The 16,467-nt window shown below is 55.6% G+C and overlaps 1 protein-coding gene across 3 annotated transcripts in view; it reads right to left on the minus strand.

Annotated features, from left to right (window-relative positions):
• Positions 1–269: 269 nt before the first annotated feature.
• Positions 270–16,467, minus strand: part of ZNF536 (zinc finger protein 536) — a 424,016-nt gene continuing 407,818 nt past the window's right edge. For all 3 annotated transcript variants that reach the window (XM_041732391.1, XM_041732402.1, XM_041732396.1), the window contains exon 6: positions 270–1,235. In XM_041732391.1, the coding sequence (XP_041588325.1) occupies positions 991–1,235 (245 nt within the window). In that variant the 3' untranslated portion in view covers positions 270–990. The remainder of the gene's footprint in view (positions 1,236–16,467) is intronic.

A 16,467-nucleotide genomic window follows, 5' to 3' on the forward strand; every position in this document is an offset into this window, starting at 1 on the left:
TCTTCCTATTATTACGTGAATTTCCACTTCTCACCAGCACCTTCTGTGGATAGGGTTGGCTAGTTTTCCTAAACAGCATTTTATATCGTGGACCCCTAATTTATTTATTTTTTTATTTTTTTATCAGCAACTTCTTTTTCATCCACACACACACAAAAAGACAACCGAGAGAAAAAAAAGAAAAAAAGCCTTTCCCTCAATCCTGCAATTTGATCTTAAAAAAAAAAAAAAAAAAAAAAGGAATTACTCATCAAACCTGCAATGGGCATTTGTCTGCAGATCATTCCTGGCCACTGATTCGTTTGGCTGTGTGTTTTTTAAAAATGCACGTGTAAGATGGCAATGCTCTGCAGCGCCGGGCGGCCCTGGCGCGGGCGGCGGGCTAGGATTTCTCCGCGAGTGCAGTTGGGACACTATGTGGATTGATTTTCTCTGCAGTGACCGCTCCAGCCTGACTGGCACCGCCGCTGCCTCGCAGCACATCTCATTAGGGTGGGGGGCAGATGGCAGCAGCTGGTGGCAGATTATAGAGGTGTTTTCAACAATGAAAACACAGCCCCTCCATCTTCAAGGCAACACTAAATCATTTAGATGGTATCATTTTTCAGTTAAGAGCATGATCGGGGGACAAAGACGACTTAAGAGTTGGAAGGGTCCCCAGCTTGCTCAAGCTCGGAGGACACCAAGCCTTCCGGAAATCACTTCTCCTCCACCTGCATCGTTTGGAAGTACTTGTTGCCGGGTAACAGTTTAGCAGCCATTTTCAAGGGCTGGGGATTTGTTTTTGTGGGTTTTTTGTGTTTTTTTTTAATATATATATATAGATATCTTTTTAAATTTTTTTTAAATGTTCTATACACTAGTGGGGGAGTTGTACACGATTTTTTGTTTGTTTGTTTTTCCCCTTGGAATGCAGTTAGCAAACTCTTTTACCAGATGCATAATCTTAAAACTGTGTAAAATAATATTGCAATATACAGGTCAGTTTGCTCAGTTACGCTCCTCCTGGGCTTTGCAGCCCTCTTCTGTTAGCTCCGCTGAGCAACCCGCCTTGACAGCTGTGGGGTCTTCGAAATTCCCAGAAGCCTCCGAGTCGACTCTGGAGCGCTTGAACCTGCGGTCGGGATACTGGCTGTTGTCAAAAGGCATACGATGGACGCAGAGGACGTGGGTCTTCAGGTTCCCCTTCTGCGAGGCACTGTAGGGGCAGTATCGGCATTGAAACGGCCTGTGACCTGTGGACACAAAGAACGGCCGGTCAGCTCTGCCGCTCGCTCCCTCCCCGGCCCCGCGGCTCCGAGGACACCAGCACCATCACCGCCGGCATCGCTACTATGACACCTGCGCTTACTGTGCAAAAAATGGGATCAGCGAAGGGCAGAAACGCGGCCCGTGGACCCATCTGGACAAGCAGTAAGCTACTTGGCGAAACCAGAAGTTGCCGACGAATAATAGCTCGAGTTTCTAAGATCTGTCCGTCCCAGGGGGAGTTTTAATCCCGACTTTCCCAAATGACAGGAGGCAATGCTCGCAACGCCTCGATTCTTTCTCTATAAAACCTCGGCCCGTACGTCAGGCTTTGCAGGCCAAGACACAAGCCGGAGATACCGCGCAGGCACCTCCATAGGGCAAGAGGGGAAATACGCTTCCAGCGTTTTATGGATGAAAGTCAAGACTGATTCTCTCGACGCTGAAATTTGAATTTCGTCTGAGATTCCTCAGAGGTGAAATAGTTACTATCCCTTGTTTGTTTGGTTGGTTTTCAACCATTTAAAATGTAGAAACCACTTTCAGCGCCTGTACAAAAACAGATAGGAGGAGGATTTGAGCACTGGGTGTTATTCTGTATGTTGGTAAATTGAACACCAATAAAAAATTAATTTATTTAAAAAAATAAAGCTAAAAAAAAAAAAAAAGGAGGAGGATTTGGCCCCCGGACTGTGCTTTGCTGACCCCAGTTCTACACATGAGAAAAGCCATAAATCCCTCCCCCTGAGATTCTGACTCAGGTCTCGGCACTAAGCCACTTCCCTTTCTTATCCCCCCATCAACTCTTTATGGACCAGCAAGGGAGCGCGAGCCCGATGAGCATGAGGAGGCAGGGGGCTGAGAGAAGGGTGTGCCCCAAGCCTCGCCCTGGGGTGGAGCTGGAAGTGCTAAGCTGGTGGCATTTGCAGAGCCTCAGCGTTTTAAGGGGGGGCCAGAAGAAGATATCTGGCGGGAAGCAAAATATCCAAATAACCCAGGCCCGGATAGTTTTAAAGAAGTTAGATTTTTGAATGGTAACCCTTGAAATCAACTTTTTCTTTTTTTTTTTTCTGGAAACGTGCTACATCGGAACAGAAGATGGATTCTTGTGGAAATCCACATAGTCCTCCACGCTTGGTTTTTCTGTTCTGCTGCACACATTTCTGCCGTCTTGAGGAACCAAGAAAGCATCTGGTTTGGGGAAGTTATAATAGAACAATTGCATTGCCCCCCCCCCCCCGCCCGACGCGCGGAAGCTGTTGACGTGCCGTTCCTAGGAAGCTCATGAGTACTGTCCCACCCAGCACCCAGAGAGGTCAAGGCCCAGGGCTGGGTTTCATTTGCTCAGAAAAAATAAACAAGTAAATACATGGGCCCAACCGTTTACACCAGGAAACATCCGAACAGCATATTCAGCACTTTTTTCTAGAGCAGTAAGAGCAGAAGGCCTGTGTATCTACTTAGCGAGACCGTCTTGCTCCTGAGAACCTGGAGGCCAACCAAACGTTTGGAGCTGAAGCTCACTTTCACTTCACGTTGCACACAGTGCGTGCTTCTTCCTTCCTTCCTAGCGGGTTCCTAGAGTTAGCACTCTCCTGTTCCCCTCCCAGCCAACTGGTCTGCAGGACGGGTCCCTCCCACCTACTGAAGCTTTCTCTTTCCCATCCCCCTTCAGACAGAGGATGGTCCAGTAGGTCCCAACTCCTGTCTAGACTATGAACACGGAGGCCTGCGGGAGGACTTTGTGCTTCTAGGTGTCCCACCTCCAGTCCAGCCTCCCCAGCAAGATGAGGATGGGCTCCGACAGCAGGAGCTCAGCTGCGGTTTCCTTGCCTCAAGTCTTTGATGGCCACCACCCCTCTGAAGAAATCGGGACCTTCGAGTCTAGTCCGAGCCACCTCCTCTCCAGTCTCCTCTGGAGCCTCCACGCTTTGTCCACATCAAACCAGACCACTGGTGGTCTCTGCAAAAAGGGCTTCATTCTGCAGGGTCTCCGTGCCCTTGCTGTATGCCCTTCGCCCTGAAATAACCACTTCCATCCTCTCTCCTCCTTCCAGGTTCTGCCCAACTGGGATGCCGCTTTTGGGGGCCGCTGCGTATCGATCCCCTTGATTGGCTGTGGGTTCCTGGCAGGAAGCATAGCCATCTTAGTATCATTGGTGCCAAGCCCACTACCTGGCACAGAGCAAGCAGGCAGGAAGTGTTTGTGGAACTGAATCATTATCTTACTCCTTCACCTTGCCTGTTTTTGAAGGTATTTATGAACTTTTGGATGGAGTTTCGGCGTCTTTTGTTTCTATTGTTGCCTCTAACACAAGGCTGAGTTTGATCAACTTTCCCACTTTGCCAAAAGCCAATTTGCAAACCTGTGGACTTTGGAGTGAAGAATAAATGAAACCCAAGGAAAGTACACTTGCTGTTGGCCCTCGTGCATTAGCCTACCACGGCGGGAAGGGCACCGCCAGTCAGCAGGAGGGGCCTGGCCTTGAGGGTCAGGTGAGAGAAAGATTGACCAGTGTCATTCCCCTCCTGCCTCCCTGCTACCCAGACCATCACCCCAAACATGACAGGGAAGGCCCTGGGCTGGTGGGGAAGGAGAACTGAGACTCGTATTTCTAATGTGGGTGTAGGAGTTTTCACAAAGAATGTAAGTGGCCCGATTCTTCATCACATTGGAGTTAGGGCATAGATAAAAGGGAAGAATCTGGGTGCCAGTTGGTGGCAGTAGGACAGAAAACACCATTCTCTCCACCATAACCCTGAATCTAAGCCAGTGCTACGCTGGGAATCAGCGAGTTTCAAGCAGATCCCAAGACTCAACTACCCAACTCGAGAAGTTGTCACCCCTGTGGACACTGAACTACTTACTAGCTGGTGAGAGAGGATTCGGGGTTCTCTGCAGGAGCAGCTCTTGAGCAGGAGATGAGACAGCCCAAATCTACAGCTAAAGGCATGTGAACGAACTGGAGGTCATGCAAAGGACCTGAGAAGAACTGAGACACCCGTTCTCAGGAGGCCCAAGAAATGTTTCTCAGGAACAGGCTACATGTCCTGGGTTGCGACCACGGGCAGCTCGGTGGCCGCTCACTCTGCCAACCACCGTGGCTCACCTATAACGCCGGAGCCAGCTCACCAATTTTCGTGTCATATTGCATGTTACGCATATGCCCGTTGCATATTACATATCATATGGCAGTAAGTCCCCGACGGAGACAATCACCACGGTCTGATGAGTCTCCGGAGCCAAGAACTCTGAATAACAAAGACATGAAAATCAAAAAATAAATAAATAAAACCAAGAGTCTTGGTACTGTGATCCAAAGAGCCTACCACAGTCTACCGCAGCAAAATGACCAAACCGCGATCTTGTTGGATAAATCCAGGGACCCCCGGGGGGCTCAGCAGTTGAGCGTCTGCCTTTGGCTCAGGGCGTGATCCTGGGGTCCTGGGATTGAGTCCCTGCATGGAGCCTGCTTCTCCCTCTGCCTGTGTCTCTCATGAATTTAAAAAAAAAAATCCATCTCAGGTCCCCAGAATTCAGAGAGGTTCTTCTCTTCCTCCACCGTTTCTGCCCGTCTGTCAAGGCTGTTTATTATATTTCCTATTCTCACAAATAATACGTTTCCGTGTGACATCTATGTCACCACCTCTGGAGGCCACCCTGTCTCCAGTTGGACCACTGGGGGTGCCATGGGGCATGCATGTTGGCAAGCCAAGCGGAGAACCTCAAATATCATCTTTCTTCACAATAAAAGCCTTTTTTTTTTTTTTTTTTTTTTTGGAACGGTCAACTGGGCATGGAAGCACCGAGTAGATTTTTCCCACCAACTGATTTTAAAATATTAATCGCGATTTTAACCTGTGGCTCTCTCGGAGTCTCTCCGTCTCGGTAGAGTCAAAGATGTCCTATAATCCAGGCATGCTTGGCTACGTCAGTGATCCAACCATGAGCGTTGAATTAGTTTGCATTTTGACTTGGGTGAGATGGAAGCCTCCATGTAAATGTGCAGACCCCCCTGCGTGTGTACGTTCGTAGAAGGAAGTCCGCACGATATCGGAATCGTAATAAACCCTGGCCCTGCAGTATTCCTTGTAGATCGAAGCATTGTGGGTCACGGGGGCGGTACCTGGAGCTCCCCGGGAGGGTTCCACATATATTTCTGTATGTCATCTTCATTGTTGAGTCAGCTCTGTCAAGGACTGATATCAGCCCCATTGCATGGAGGAGCAAGTTAAGAGACAGTGAATCTGGGCAGTTTGAATCTAAAGCTGATTTCCACTCGATTTAAAATACGGAGACACCCAAATTCTCTGAAATCTTTACAAGAACCGTGATTGCAACGCCTGCTAATAGGACACACATACCCCCACACACACGGCACCCACACAGCCCTTTGCCCCCTTCGGAATGGCTCGCTGACAGGCCCGGAAGGCAGTATGTTCTCCCCGGGGTCAGATTTAAGGGAAAGGTCTGTTCTTTTGGTGACGGGAACAGTTACTCCCAAACAGAAAGCTGTCGTTAAGCAAAAGCACTCTGGAAACTCGCTACCTCTCTGAGTCCAGCTAAACCTGGATGGAGGGGTTCAAATCTCTCTGCACTATCCGCTGTCCGCACCCTCGAAGCCCCCGGGCCCTGGGACTAAGGCAGTGATGTCGAGGTCTGTTGGCGTTGAGTTAGAGACCACGAGCAAGGGCTTTTCAGAACAAACCCCAAACCTGAGAGCTCCCAGGAACAGTTCACTGTGCTGTTCAAATGTCTGGGACCAAGAGCGGATCCATCTGCAGGTAGAAGCAGCAGGAGGGGCCCACGGACATCCGCGGGCTGGATGGAGGTGCAGCCTGGGGACAATCTGACCTCTGGATGGAGACAGGTCACCCCAATCCCAGAGGAGCAGCAGGCACAGCCCTCAGGGTGACAGGGCCACCCCTTGGGGAGCTTTGAACTCTGCAAACCGCCATCCCTCCCTTCTGAGTGAGATGAAAACCAGCCGTGCCACTCGGGCTGCCTGGAGAGAGTTGGCGCTGCACCTGGGTCTGCAGGTGGCTGGGAAGATGCTAATGTTCGCCACTTTCTAAGACAGAATGAGCTTCCCCGTTAGCTGCGGCCTCCATCCAGGTCAAACCGCGGAGAAGCACCGCCCTGCACGGTGGCCTTGGCCAAATGCGCAGACAAGGAGCTCCCTGGCTCGGCCTGTGGGCTTTGCCCTCAGGTGCCCACGCGCCAGCCAGCGCGAGTCTGGCCACGAGCTGGGGCTCGAAGCACAGCTTCCTCCCTTGAGAAGTTGGGAGGCTACTTACTCCAGACTGGAGGTTCCTCTGCGTCCGGCCTTCGTGAGGCACGGGGTGTTCCCAGGCCGTGACCGCCGAGGCGAGGGCGAGGGGGACTGCTGGTACCCCCGGGAGGACGCTCTGAGGATCGCGTGGAACAAGGCCCCGAGTCCGTAAAGCCCCCGAGCTGTATAAACGCCAGCGGGGTGTCACTGTCACGCCTACTGTTGCCCCTGCTGTCGTTGCACAGGGTCTCCCGCCCGCTATTTTGTGTGCTCTGTGCCTCAGGGGGTCTTCAGGAAGCTTCAGGGATTGTCTGTCCTCGGGGCGTTGGCCCTCGAGTGGGAGCTTTGGGAAACAGGAAGACCTGCAAGGTCCAAGGGAACGAGTTTCTTACAGCTGCGTTTCGCTCCGATGAAGCTCAGCAAATGGAGGTTAGGACGGGCTTTGGGTCAGACCCCGGGCCGGGGACGTCGCCCCGCCTAGAGGATCCGGTGGAGCCGAGGCCTAGAGCAGAACCACCGCCGTGAGGCCATGTCAGTGGTGACTGAGGAGCGGTGATGGTGGTGGTGGTGGTGGGGGTGGTCCTCAGGGCCCAACCCAGACGAAGGTGAGCCCCTGGAGCTCCTTCCATGTTCTTCACCCTCAAATCCTCTGCGCCCCCCCGCCCCGAGTTTGCCGCCTTCAGCATACAGGACACTCTGTTCTCCAAATGCTCCTTCCTCTTTCCTGCCACGGGACCTTTGCTCCATCCTTTCTTGTCCTCTAATCTGGAGTCCTCTCTGCCCCTACTTCATCTGATTACTGTAGTGTGGCCTTAGCACACCTGCCTCTGCCTCCAGGAGGCCCGGTGACTGCAGACTCGCCCTGACGGTGGGGAGGGCCAACAGAGCACACGCGTCTGCGGCAGAGCTCCCAACAAGAGGAGCTGAGCAAATCAACACTTACGTCTCTCTGCCCCACTAGACGGTCAGCTCCACGGTGCAGGGGCCGTGCGGTTGTGCCTTTTGGGTTTTTTGATTATTGCCCTTTCTTACCACCTAGCACAGTGCTTGGTGCATCGCAGATAACCATCAAGTGTTTTGTAAGCAAAGGAACTACGGGTGGATGAATGGATGGATGGGTGGATGGACAGACGGGTGGATGGATGCATGGATGGACGGACGGATGGGTAGACAGATGGATGGGTGGACGGATGGATGGATGGGTGGATGGGTGGACAGATGGGTGGATGGGTGGATGGGTGGATGGATGAATGGATAGATAGATGGATGGAGGGATGGACAGGTGGGTGGATGGATGGGTGGATGGACGGACGGATGGGTAGACAGATGGATGGGTGGACGGATGGATGGATGGGTGGATGGGTGGACGGATGGGTGGATGGGTGGATGGGTGGATGGATGGATGGACAGGTGGGTGGATAGATGGATGGAGGGATGGATGGATGGATGGATGGATGGATGGATGGACAGATGGATGGATGGATGGATGGATGGATGGATGGATGGATGGACAGATGGATGGACAGATGGATGGATGGGTGGATGGATGGATGGATGGATGGACGGATGGAGGGATGGTAGAAAGAAAGAATGAAAGAGGCAGCCAGGAGAAGGGAGAGGGAGAGAAGTGCTCCACCAGACAGAGGGACAGGCCTGACCCCAGACGCAGGGACAGGAAGCCTGGGATTTGTGCAGGGGTCTGGGAGCAGGTTGTGGTGATGGAGGGGAAGCCCAGTGAGGGAGGTCGACAGGGCCAGGCTCCCCAGGGGGTCCTTCCACGGGAGAAGGGAAGCGGGGAGGCCCTTCCAGCTCTGCAGCAGCACAGCCGAGGGAGAGGAGCCCCGATCCCCATCCCTGTCTGCAGCTGGGGCCCTGGGCCCTGCCGTGCGGCCAGATGGGTGCCCCCCACTGCCCACCCCACGGCGCTCCCCTCTCTCTACCTCTCACTTTGAGACCATCAACACTTCCCATCACTGCCATGTGAAAAGTAAGTACATCATACGTTAATTTGTATTGTCACTGCGCCGTAGAGCCGTGGTAAAGAGCACATTCATTTTTAATCCACTATGAATAATATATAAATATGTATACAGTGTGGAGGGTCAAGAGGAGTAAGGAGAAAGCAAGTCGTACATTGTTTATAACAAAAGTGGGGAAACGAGATATTTTTCTTACTTGCTACGATGGAAATATCTGCTCTTTCTCTGTACCTAAGGGGGAGAGGAAAATGCGTCCCCTTGGGGGACCATCCATTAATTACAGCTCCACACTTGTGGGCAGCGCAGGGGCTGCATCTGCCGAGCTTCCAGACTTTCCAAACTGACGGTTTCTCTCCGGCTGCGGGAGGGCGGATGGGGGTGGGGGGGGAGCCAGTGGCCGACCTTAGGGGGCGTTGGGTCTTGGGACGGCTCCTGGGGCCCACTCACGGGAAGCGCCGGCAGGGAGATGAGCTGGAGACAAGTCTTCCCATTTTACAGATAAGAAAACCAGGCTCGGGGAGGGTAAGTGATTTTCCAAAGGCGGGAATATGCAGCTGGCTGGGCTCTGGCCAGGCAACCCTAGGGATGCTCACCTGTGCTCCCCACTGTTGCCCACCCCCCCCACCCCACCGCCAATCACCTGCCGGAAGATTCTCCACACGGGGCTATCTCCGATCAGGACCCAGGAAGCTCCAGGAGGGAGTCCAGGAACGCCGGGCATTATAGCATGTGTGCGCGCGCCTGTGATCGTGCACATGCCACATGCCACACCCCTCAGGGACAACTGGCCCACCGTGACCCCGAGACACCCACCGCGGCCAGGCATTGCACACGTGGCTGCCACCAAGCCACAGGACCCCAAGCTTCCATCACACGACTCCTGGAACCCGGCCGACTTCCACGAGCACACAGTGAGCACCCACTGCATACACTCCCCCCGAGCAGATGGCTGCAGGAGTGACACAGGACGTTCAGGGCCACGAGGATGGGAAGGGCGTCTGTCCCACACGCCCGATGTGATGCCCACCCAATACACGCTGAGTGGCTGGCCACAGGCTTGAGGCTGCCTTCGGGGCTTGCAGCCGGGGGACACCCTCTCCACGGGAGGCGGGAGAGGCCGAGAGCTCATGAGGAGAGCACAGGCCCTGAGAAGTCCTGGGAAAGGAAGAATGTTTTTGCAGAAAGACGTGTGTGCTGTTGGGCAGAGGCAGCGTCTATGCAAGGTGGCAGAGGCCCAGTGCTGGACGCTGGAGCAAGGACGCCCGAGAATGGAGAGAGGCGATCCCCAGGGCCACGGCAGGTGCTCAGCACAAGGAAGAGGGTCACGTGTGCACACAGGAGGGGTGGGGTCCCTGGTCCCCCGCAGACACGGAGACGCGGGCAAGGCCCTGTGGGCTCAGCCTGCCGGGCCACCCCCCAGGCCGGGGCAAGCCTTCCAGACCCATCACATGGGGCCTTTGCTTGTTTACCGAAATAAAGGGGGACATGGAAATAAATGGCTTGTGGGTAGACGAAGAGGAAGGCTGCTGCCAGGACTTCGAGATGCGCCCCACGTGCGGCGGACTCACCTGGAGACACTCCCGTTTTCCTTCCTGCAGTATCTGTCTTGGAGCGCGGGATCGTGGAGTGTTTCTAAGACCCCAGGAGGGTCTCCCAGGGCCACGGTTTATGGCACCGTTTCCTAGAAGGGACCAGCTGGAGACGCGGAGCCCGCAGAGGCTGCCCCCCACACACAGGGCCGGGAGGCCTGGAAAGCACCACCCCGGAGGGGTACCTGGAGGGACCCAGAGCAGCACCGGGCCTCCTATCGCACCCCAACTGCGGAGCCCTTTGCATCCCTGGAAGCTAAGGATATTTGCGAGATGCCCACTGGTGGTTAAGAAAGCGGCCCCCGCTCTAGAGCCAGCTGTGTATGTTAGAAATGTGCACCCCCAAGTGGGCCTGCAGACCCGGGGGGATTCCAGGCACGGGGGCACCAGCACGCCCTCCGGGGGGCAGGCCTCCAGGGCCCTGCCGCGCCCTCCGAGGGTCCAGGGCTAACCCTGAGGCTGCCAACCGGCCGCGCTCCTGCCCAGGACCCCGGCCGTCCTCCCAGGTTCACAGGCTCAGCAGAGGCAACGGGATGGGCACACACAGCACGGACACACACGGCGCCAGCAGAAAGAGCTACTTTCTCACTTGCACACGTTACATGCACACACACACACACACACACACATATTTAATTTCCCTAATTCCAAATAGGCAAGAATGGTTCTAATCAGGTGCATAATTTATGTTTTCAGTTTTCAAAAATATATATATATATATTCATCCATCTAATCAAAGATGCTAAAACACACGTTGGAATATCCCCAGTATAAATAATTTTGGGTTTCAAATTCCCTGTGATTTCGGTTTTGATGTAAAACGCTACCGAACAGCTATCTCGCCGTTTTAAAAGCGAATTTGGATCCATGTGGTCATGGAGTGGAGACGTCCGCCAGTGTGAACTCGTGTTTAGTTCAACGTATGAGTAACACGGATGTGAGTCTATGCAGGGGTTGGCACACGCACTCCTGTCTCCTTGGCCTGTCCGTGACATCCCGGGGGCAACAACACGTGTAGGGGCCAGACTTGAGGTTTTGTACGATTCTCAACAAAAGGAACCAAGGCTGCTTGTAGAAATGGCTGATTTGAGGCATCCAGTGGCTCCACGGTGGAGCGTCTGCCTTCGGCCCAGGGTGTGACCCCGGGGTCCTGAGTTCGAGTCCTGCATCGGACTCTGCATGGAGCCTGTTTCTCCCTCTGCCTGTGTCTCTGCCTCTCTCTCTCTCTTTTTCTGTGTCTCTCATGAATAAATATATAGAATCTAAAAAAAAAAAATGAAAAAATGTAACAAGAATGGCTGATTCTAGGGCCGGCCCAGGAAATATACAAGCTGGCCCTGGGGTGTCTTTGACCAGGAAGAAAGGACTTGTTCAAAACGCCCGGCAGTGATGGGGGTGCGTCAAAGTAGCCCAGAGCCAAGTGAAAGAGGCCGCGATGGCCAGACCTGGAACAGTTTTGGCAACAAAGCGAACGATACAGGGTCGGGTTATAACCCAAAGTATCAACAAGAATCCACAAATCATATGAACATAAGGGAAGGGCTGAGTCACTAAGTAGACGGAGAAGGGGAGGCCGATGCCCCACGCGGTCCAAGGCTTTGTGTCAATCTCCCTCCTGGGAGGCGGGAAAGAGGGAAAGATCTCCGGCTCCTTCGTGTGCGCCGCGTGGTGACGTCCTTCCCAGAAAGGGCACGGGAAGAGCACGGTGTGGGAAGGGGGAACACCCGCCGCCCAGGACAGGCCCCTGTCGGCGCCGCCCGGCCAGGCCACCACGGTCGGAGTGACAGCAGGGCCCTGATTCGGCACCACGGGAAGCCGCGTCACCACCGTGGTCTTCCCCCCAGAGCCCCAGAACCCAAGTCTCGCCATGAGAAATCCCAAATGAGGGACCTGCTGCAAAATAGTCTCCAGAACTGTCAGGGTCATCAGAAACCAGGAGAAAGCCTGCCAAGGTGTCACCGCCAAGATGCACCTCGGGACACCCGACGACTAAATGTAAAGTGCTGTCCTGGATGGGATCCTGGACCAGGAAAAGGATGTCAGGTTAAAAAAAAAAAAAGAAAGAAAGAAAGAAAGAAAAAATCTGAATAAAATATGAACTTTACTTAATAATAGTGTATCAATATTGGGTCCTTCTTTTAGCAAATGTAACCTGCCAATGGAAGATGAGTACAACGAAGACATGGAGACGTCTCTGCACCATATATGCAACATGTTTGTAATCCTAAATCTTTGTTAAAATTTACAAAAAAAAAAAAAAATTTTAAGTTTCTTTAAAGGTGCAGTTGGTTGGTTTCCAGTGGCCAGTGACAGCGTAGCGCTCAGATCAGGAGCCGGCCAGAGCTGAGAGGGACACTGAACTCCGTCCTAGGGGAAGCCGTGGGGCACCGGAGCACCCGGCCGGGCCATGGGGTGGGGGGCGCAGGCAGGGCTGGAACAGGAGCTCCCCGTCCTGCTCTGGCTCCGAGGCAGCATCGCCGTTACTTGGGCACAGTCGGGGGAGGGGGTGGGGGGCTCCAGTCCGAAGCCCGGGTTCAATCCTTATCTGTCTCTGGAGTTTCCTGCTCTTGGACCAGCTATTTATCCTTCCCAGGTCTCACTTTTGCCACCTGTGAAATGGGCAGACCCAAGCCCCGCGAGAGCGCTGGCGGGAGGCTTCAACGAGGGGAGGCCCGTGAAATGCAGAGCACCACGTGAGGCAGGTCCACCCCCAAGGTGGGCCCTAAGAACCGAAGCCCCGGCTCGGCCTGGAATCAGAATCGCCATTCCAGCGACAACGCTGAGGGTCCAGGTTTCCTGCACCTGCCCGCCACCTGAGGACGCCCAGGCCCCGGGAGGCTCCAGGTGCGTGCGGGCCGCAAAGCCCCAGAGCACAGTCTGGCTGCAGCCCCTCTCGCCGCCTCCCTGCAGCGTCAGACCCACGTTCAGTTAACGGGGCGGCTCAGCGAGTGAGGCTGGGCTCCAGGGGAGGTGCAGGGGCTGCCGGGGGCTGTGCCCACCCCCCTGCCCCCGCGCCAGCGGGAGACTCCGGAGCGTCCTCCCCCGGGCCTCCGCGTGCTCCCTCCCAGCCGCTCCATGCCCAGCTCTGGCCCTGCATGCGGATGTTGCCCTGTTGATTCATCCCCCCCCAGCCCTGCAGCCCCTGCGCTCAGCCCAGCACCCCCAGCCACCCTCCCGGGTGGGCAGGACACGCAGCCCGAGGCGCAGGCAACTAATGATCAGGGATCTTCAATCATTCCCCGGATTTTACGAAAGCATTTATGTTTATCGTTAAATGGCCTTCAAAGGGTCGATGAACTCACTTGCCCTTTTTTGGAGACTTTTTAGACGTGTAATAAAATAAGACTCTAAGAACGCCCGGGGTTTGTCTCCGGGTGAGAGATCGCACCCTGGAAGAGGCAACAGGGCACCATAGAGAGAGGACGCTGCTCCCCGAGTGCAAGGCGGGAGCCAGGAACGGAGGGGCTGGGCGGCTTGCCCCGGGTCACACAGCAAACCTCACCCCCCCTCCCACCCCCTTCTCTCCCCGCATCTCCAGGGAAGGGGAGGCGGGTGCAGGGGTTGGAACACAGCACCCCTGTAGGCGCTTTTCCGTGGAACCGAGCTGACCACTGTGTAGGTGAACAGCCTTAGGGGAAAAACTAGCCAATCAAAGTTGGATATTATCGCTGAAATAAGGCTAGAGGGTTTTTTAAAGTTTTATCTATTTATTTTTAAAGACTTTATTTATTTATTCATGAGAGACCCAGAGAGAGAGGCAGAGACCCAGGCAGAGGGAGAAGCAGGCTCCATGCAGGGAGCCCGACTCAGGACTCGATCCCGGGACCTCGGGGTCACGCCCTGAGCCCAAGGCAGATGCTCCACCACGAAGCCCCCAGGTGCTTCTTTTTTTTAAGTTTTAAATACAATCTTAAGTGACCCTCCTAAGGTGGTACTCAAGAGCCGGCAAAGGTGGGAGGGCTCCTAAGGTTCGCTCGCCTCCCATCACGCCCTTCCTCTCCGCACCTTCCTGCCTTTGGTGCACCGGGCTATGTGCAGCTCCCTGAAGTCCTGGTGCCAACGAGACGGACGGTAGCGACCCAAGGAGCTGAGCAGGAGCAGTGACCGTGTGGCCCACCTCTGGCACCCACAGCCCACCCAGAACAACAGCGAGGACTCTCGGCGCACAACAAGGACACCGGAAAGACAGAAGGGCAGCAGGTGCACCACACACCTGCCGTCGGGTCCCCACCCCCTGTCTGTACCTGTGTCCCCCCATCCCCCACCCCACCCCCGCCCACCTTCAGTGGCTCCTGTCTTGCTCCTTAGCCTGGCTTTCCGGGTCACCTAATCCCATGGCCGTCCCCACTGGGTATCCATCTGCCCATGCAGCCCCCCGGATTCCCTCCAACCAGACCCCCCCAAACCCCCTCCTCAAAGCCTTTCCGAGGACCCCGCCGGCACAGCCCCACCGGCACTTGTCAAGACTCCACACAATTAGGCACTTAATTGGGTTCGTCGGACGCTGTCCACGCACGGCCTCCCGTGGCGCAGGCTGGGAGGGTGGGGACGGGACACTCCTGCGGTTCTGCACAGAACAGGGGCACCTGCCTTGGTGGGTGACCCCTGTGCCCTTGCTGGGGGCCCGGGGACACGCTGGCAGCCTGCACAGCCCTGATCTTGAACAGGCTTGGCCCAGGGTGTGGTCCTGAGGGGCGCACCCCCCACCCGTTCCCCTGCACCTGCCCCTTGTCCGTTCTGGTGGGAGCAGCCCTCCTGACCGGTCACCCCCCGGGCCTCCCCCCTGCACCGGGGCCGCACCGGGAAGCTCCGGCCTGCCCTGCGGTTCTCCTCCCCTGCAAGATCTAAGTGCTCAGAGCCCGGCAGACGCCCGGGCGGGCTGCCCCACGCCGCTGGCTCAGCGAGGGCACAGGAGGGCCCTGCGGGTTGGGTGCACTTTGGGTCACTGGGTGGCTGTGCATTTTCCCGTGTCGCCTGCGGGGGAGCTCCGTCGCCCCGACAATCCCAGCTCCCTGAGCCCAGCTCTCCCCGGGTCCCCAGCAGTGCCATTTCCACTTCCTGTGTGATGCTGCAAGGTCACCGCCACCTCCCCCGCCCGACTGAGCCCAGGTGGGCAGCTCCGCGGAGCCCACGCCACCCTGCACGGACGCGCGTTACCCCTCAGAGGCCCCAAGCTGGCGGCACACACGTATTAATTTATTTTTTTTTTTATCTCTCGGAGGGGAAAACAAAGAGCTTTCATGTAAAAACACGGATGTGCGGTGCATCCTGAAAAGTCAGAAGTTCCGGCAGGATCCAGCCGGAGGCAGCCGGGCAACCCCCGAGCTGGGCCCGGTTTGCCCCTGGGCCCGCGTCACTCCCTGCATCATCTGCCTCCGGCCGCGTGGGCCTCACAGTCCTCGGGGCCCGCTTGGTCCTGTCCTGCCGGCGCCCAGCACTCCCAGTGCCTCGCTTCTCTGGGTGGGGGGGCCTGGGGGGGTGCAGGGCGAGGTCCCCGCGTGGCTCCGAGGGGCAGATGAGCCGCATTCCCTCACACACAAGTGGGTGGTCTCCGCTGCTCCCGTCGTTTCCTGTTTTCCATTGTGTCGCTTAGAACGAACACATCAGAGCTTAATTGTAGTTTCTGTTTTATTGTACAGTCGGAGTATGGGAGGGGGGCCAATGCTGTACGCCCGGCGTGTGCCAAGGGTGTGCTGTGCGCTGGGCCGCGCTGGCAAACACGAGGGGGGAGGCGGCGTCCCTCCCAAAGCATCATCGCCAGCCCCGCAACGGCAGCCTGGAAGGCCCGCGTCCCGGGTTACCTGGGCCACGTCCTCATAGAGGCATCAGTGCCTTTCTGGGTGGTGCTGGTGCGGGTGGGGAGGGCGGTCCTGTGGTTTGGGCTCACCTGGACGGCGGGAAATGCCACCTAGGAGAGCGCAGCGGGGACACCCCTGCAATTGGGGGGCCCTTGCATCGCGTTAATGTGAGTTTACACGTGAGAGAGAATCACACCCCTCTCTCTTCTCATAAAGGAATCAGGCGCCCGCGATGCGTACCCACGGCATCTACCCAGCCGTCGGGATGGGCGCGCCGGGTATATCCTAAACAGCTCCTTTTTATCACGCCCGATGCTACAAATCGGTGGCGTGAACAATAGACAATTGCAAAGTAAGGAGAGACGGGAGCAGAAAGTTCCCGGCGTTCGGCGCCCTCGGAGTGCCACGGAGGTTGTCACATGCCAAACACAAAATAAAATAAAATACACAAAGCAGCGCGGGAGAGAGGTGGCTCTTCCTATGAAGTCACAAAGGAAACGCGACTCCTTTCTTCTCTCTTCTCCCCCCTATAAAAGGCTCGCTCTCGGAAATCAAAGGTGTCAGACTTTGCTTTTTCTTG

The sequence above is a fragment of the Vulpes lagopus genome, chromosome 2 (assembly GCF_018345385.1).
Source record: "Vulpes lagopus strain Blue_001 chromosome 2, ASM1834538v1, whole genome shotgun sequence".
Lineage (NCBI taxonomy): Eukaryota > Metazoa > Chordata > Mammalia > Carnivora > Canidae > Vulpes > Vulpes lagopus.